Below are 5250 nucleotides of genomic sequence, written 5' to 3'. Positions count from 1 at the left end.
CTTTTTGCTAGGGTTTAAATGGTATATTGCATCTATAGTTGGGTTTCTGTTTACTTTTTGTCTTGATGGTTTCTTGTTTGGGATAACTATTCTCTCTAAGTTTATTTTGTGTAGATTGATCTTTCATCCAGATTGGTTTGATAGTTGGTTCTTTTTCTGGTTTTTAGTTGGATTGTTTAGTATGTTGTTTGGTTAGGAAATTATGTTAGAATGTTTTGTCCGGGTATTGGCAAAGTGGGAAATTGTTAGGTCCCTTAGTCTTGTCAATCCCGCGAACAACTTGTGTGATTGAGTTGTAAAATTTCCTTACTGTTTTGAACTGTTTTGTCTTCCTCGCTCGAGCGAAGGAGTCCTCGCTCGAGTGAAGGTGTGCGCTTGAGCAAAGGATTGTGTCTGCATAAAGACCTGAAAGAGTTCATTGTTTGCTTGAGCGAAGGTTTCATGGCTCGAGCGAAGGCACTTATGGAAATCACGCGAGTTAAGGTTCTCGCTTGAGTGAGAGAAGCTTCACTCAAGCGAGCTTCAAAATCCAGGATTTCTATAAGTAGTTGTTTTACTCCAAAACTAGGATTACTTTTTCAGATCTACTTTGAGGTTTTCTAAGGTTTTTTTCTAGAGAGTTTTTGTGAGTTTTCCTTGATAAAATTGAATGAGTATTAAACTCATGAATTGGCAAGCACATATCAAGGAGGTTGATTAAATACATACAAGAGTGTTATTCTTCGATAGATTTTAAAGATTCAAGTGTGGAGTTTCAAATGAGTTTGATTATGTGCGTAGTCGTTGATTTGACAAGTGAAGTTGTGGATTCAACTTCAGATTAATCAATTTCGAGACGAAGGCTTGGTGAAGGAGTTACAGAAGGTTTGAAGACAAATTGACTGAGTTGGGTAATTTATGTGTTATCTTTGTAATCTTTATTTTTTCAGTAGTGGATTGATTAGTGACGTTTCGCCTGTGATTTTTTTATTACAATTGAAGATTCTTTAATTGTGGTTTTTCCACGTAAAAATCGTTTGTGTCGATTTATTATTTATTTCAAAAACAACAATCTAAATCACTTTCGTAAGTGCTTGATGATTTAGATTGTGTGTTTTGAATAATTAGAAATTAAAATATTTTAATCTTAATCTAATCACGAATCACTTAGGATTTTCAACACCCATTATTGTTCTCATAATTTTTAAAATGTCATTAACATTTCACTCTAATAATATTTTTATAATTTTTTTATTTAAAATATTTTCTTTATACTTACAAAATTTACAAAAAAAAAAAAAAAAAATCTCAAAATCCAGGGGCACGTGACGCCTGGGCCTTCACTCCTTCCGCCACTTATGTACACATAAGTGGAGTTCACATATGAGACCCACTTTTTATCTCACATCTATGTTGTATTTTGGGAAGTTAGACTCTTTCTGTATATATAATTGCTCTTCAAATGATGCTGTCTTCTGCCATGCTTAATGAAGCCAATTAGAGATCAAAATTAAATCTTTAATAACACCAATATTACTAATCTACCAATTAATCACTGACTTTTACTTGATAATATATATATATATATATATATCAATTTTTAAAATTACAGATGTCCTACATCATAATCAAAGAACTGCTCTTATATTGTTTTTTCCTAAGTAAATTTCTAGCTTCACCTTCACCCCAAACTACATAATCCTTTATAATTCACAATTATGATGTTGGGTCAATATACTCATTACAATATTACTGAATGCGGAGTTTTTTAGATTTAGCTAGTGTATTCAAATTTCAGACACTTTTAAATATATATATATATATATAAGAGGCAAGTTTAAAAATTCAAGGACAAATGACTGCTAACCTAACTATTGGCTTGAGAGTTAAGAACTCTCCTCTTTGAACATCATTTACACAAGACTAAGCTAAAAATCCAAGTCACCAAAGATGGCCCTATCATGACTTTAAGAATCAATACACCAAATCTCATCTAACCTTCTTAAATTATGAAGAGAAATTCTAATATATACTTCTTTTAAAAGGATGTATCATATGTATTTTAATTATATATATATATTTTTATAATCAATTTTTTTTTTTTAATTATAACTCATAAGTTTTTAATTATGTCTCATATCATATTTAGTTATAATATATATATTTTTTTAAGTCATGACTTAAAAAATTAAAATTATATCATATTTTTTAAAATTATAAATATATATAGTACACACCATTTAAAAAGTACATAAGAATGCTTCCCAATTATAAAATAATGAAGTAATAGTCTCATATAATCAAGATTAAAAATAAAAAATAAAAAAGTAATCTTCTCACTGTTATGTACAAACTTTGCCACCCAAAAGAAAAAGAAAAGAAAACGACATCAAAGGAAGGGAACCCAAATTTGCCAGACCTTAATGTCACAATCCAAACTACCACTATAGACCTTATAACTAGTTCCAGATGAAGAATTGCTTTCACCATTGCAGCTATCGACTGCTGCAGCCAAACACTTGACTGGTCCTCTATGTCCTTCAAGCACTGCCAAACAAGAATAATTCCTCTCAATTCCTCTCCTCCAAATCCTAACCGTTTTGTCAGCAGATCCACTGCATATCAAATCTGACACGACCGCTAAGCACAGAATCGCCTTAGTATGCCCTCTCAGTGCACCCACCACCACCATATTCCCACACCCACCACTATCACCGCCATCAACACCACCGCCACCGCCATTTTTTTCCCACACAATTATGGACCGATCACAAGCTCCCGAATACAACACCGATCCATCAGTACTAATCGCCAAAGCATTAACAGCAGATTTGTGTTTCTCTAATGTATCGATTAAACTATGCCTCTTCTCTCCCTCCTTCTTCTTCCACACCTTGATCTTCTTATCGGCCGAGCCGGTGTAAACAAACCCGTCAGTGGACAAGACAATCGCATTAATAGCGTCGTCGTGAGCATTTTGCACCGATTCCAAACACTTGAAATGGGAAGTACTCCACACTTTGAAAGTCCGGTCCCACGAGACAGAGAAAATTTGAGAGCCATTTTGAGATAAAGCGAGACCTGAAACGGTATCGACGTGATGAACCCAGGTAGACTTCTTGTGGCGCCGGACCTCCACGTAGTTCTTCGCCCAGAAGAGCTTGGCGGCGCGATCGTTGAGAGTTGGAAGTGTTGCTATGATTTTGTATGGTTTTTGGTTATCGTTGTTATCGATCTTCCATACACGAATTTTGTGGTCTTGGTGAGCGCTGAAGAGTTTGTCTCCTAAAATTGCTATAGATTTGACGGCGGAGTCGCCGGAAGCGACGACGGTGGTGGTGGTGGTGGTGGAGGAGTGGTCGGGGGTTGATGGATCTCGGCTAGATTGTTGAATTTCGCTGGTGGAGGAGCCGCTGTAGAGGTGTTTTCCGGCGAGGGTGAGGGAGAAGACGGAGGAGGAGTGGTGGTTGAGGGTGGTGATGCAGTGGTGGTGGGTGGTGGTGGAGGAGGAGGAAAGGGAGGTTAGGGAAGGAATGGAGGGGAGACTTGGTTGAGAGGAGAGAGAGGAGTATGGTGAGTGTAGGTTGTTGGAGGAGTGAAATTGATGAGAGTCAGAATCTTCATATGATTGGCATGGCAAAGGACATGGAAGAAGTCTCATTTTCGTACTATTTCTGAAGCTGGCTAGAGAGGGAGAGAGACTATATGGGTGGATGGGAGGTTCAATTCACAAAACTTATAAAGAAATTGAAATGGGATGGGGCGTATTTTAGCAAAATGCGCATTGTAGCAAAAAGAGTCAGAGTGGCGGACTGTTAAATTTTGACGCTTCGAGTCAAGTTGGGCTAAATGCGCGTTCAATTTATCCAAAGAAAAATGTTTTAAAATTTGAAATTTTTTCGACTTGGGTGGTTTAAAGTTAAAACGTTGTCGTTTTGAATTTTTTTTTTTTTTTTCTTTTTTATTTGTGAAACATAGGAAGAAAGGAAGAGAAAAAGACACAGAAGAGAGAAGAAAGGAAGAGAGAAGAGAAAGGGGAAACATAGAGACTTACCGGTGCCGCCATCCTCCATAGATCTGTGTATACAAAGACAGATCTGTGTGTATCTGCATTGATCTGTGTATCTCTCTCTCTCTCTCTCTGTGTATCTCTCTCTGATTAGTTTTGATCTGTAAGTTTGATTTTTGGTTTTGATTTGAATATTTATGGGTTTGATTTTTAGTTTTGATTTGTGAGTTTGATTTTTAGTTTTGATTTATATTGGGTTTGATTTGTATTGATTTCTCTGTTTGTTTCTTAGGGTACTTTTCTCGGAAAATGTAATCTTTGTTCAAACCATGAGAGGACCATTTTCCCTTATTTGATAAATGTGGAGTCTTTGCCCAAAAATTTCTAGTCTTCGGAGTTGCTGTTTTTCCTAATCCACTATGACTTGTTTGACCTTGTCCTACTTTTTGGAAATCAATCCCAGAGAGAGAGAGAGAGAGAGAGAGAGAGAGATTCACATAACATCCCTCATGAATATGTATGTATGGGTTTTGATTGATTTTTGAGCTTCCACTTCACATGTTCACATGTTGATGTCAAGGTTTCTGGTTTCTATGGAGAAAGCTAAGTATGCAACTCTGGAACTGGTCTCAGTGGTAATTTTGTGCTTATGCAACGCCTCTGTGCAAGTGCAATGCCAAAAGAGGTCCTCAACTAATCATGTCTTCTTCTTTCTTCTTCTTTTCTTTCTTCTTCTTCTGCGAGTTATGAGTCTTCTTTATTCTCCTCTCCTCTTCTCCTCTTTCTTCTTCTTCTGCAAGTTATGGAAAGGACAAAGAAAAAAAAAAAAAAAAAAATCAAAATGATGTCGTTTTGAGATTTTAGACTACTTGAGCATCTAATTTTTCGAGCAACCTAGCGAGGTTGTTATCCAAATTTTCTTACCCTTTACATTCCTTTGCAAATATTTTTTTTGGAAGTAAATAAAAAAAATATATAAATAATTATTATTTTGAATTTATCATTTTAAAATTAAGGTCAAGTTTGGCTATCCTAAATAAGTATACATTTTTTATCTTTTTTTCATTACACCATCTCTTTATTTTTTGTACATCTTTTCATAAAAAGACAAAAAATACACTTATTTAGGTCATCTCAAACAACCCCTAAAGGACTTTTAATATGATTTGTATCTTTAAAAATGATCGTAACATTATTTTAATAAAAAATTTATGTAAATTTGAGTTGATTGAAGAGTAAAAATTTGAAAATAAAATCGAAAA

General features: G+C 35.2%; 1 protein-coding gene across 1 annotated transcript; it reads right to left on the bottom strand.

The window, feature by feature from the left end:
• Positions 1–2071: 2071 nt before the first annotated feature.
• LOC114309063 (protein JINGUBANG) lies at positions 2072–3886 on the bottom strand. The gene has a single exon (XM_028254759.2). The coding sequence runs from the start codon at positions 3638–3640 to the stop codon at positions 2369–2371; it is 1272 nt and encodes a 423-aa protein (XP_028110560.2). The 5' UTR covers positions 3641–3886; the 3' UTR covers positions 2072–2368.
• Positions 3887–5250: the final 1364 nt, after the last annotated feature.

Source organism: Camellia sinensis, chromosome 10 (assembly GCF_055761805.1).
Source record: "Camellia sinensis isolate YWXY chromosome 10, ASM5576180v1, whole genome shotgun sequence".
In the NCBI taxonomy this organism is placed as follows: domain Eukaryota; kingdom Viridiplantae; phylum Streptophyta; class Magnoliopsida; order Ericales; family Theaceae; genus Camellia; species Camellia sinensis.
This window is presented reverse-complemented; position numbering and strand designations above follow the sequence as displayed.

Excerpts from the sequence above, each read along its gene's own strand:
- LOC114309063 (XM_028254759.2), bottom strand. The coding sequence starts at position 3,640 with ATGAGACTTCTTCCATGTCCTTTGCCATGCCAATCATATGAAGATTCT.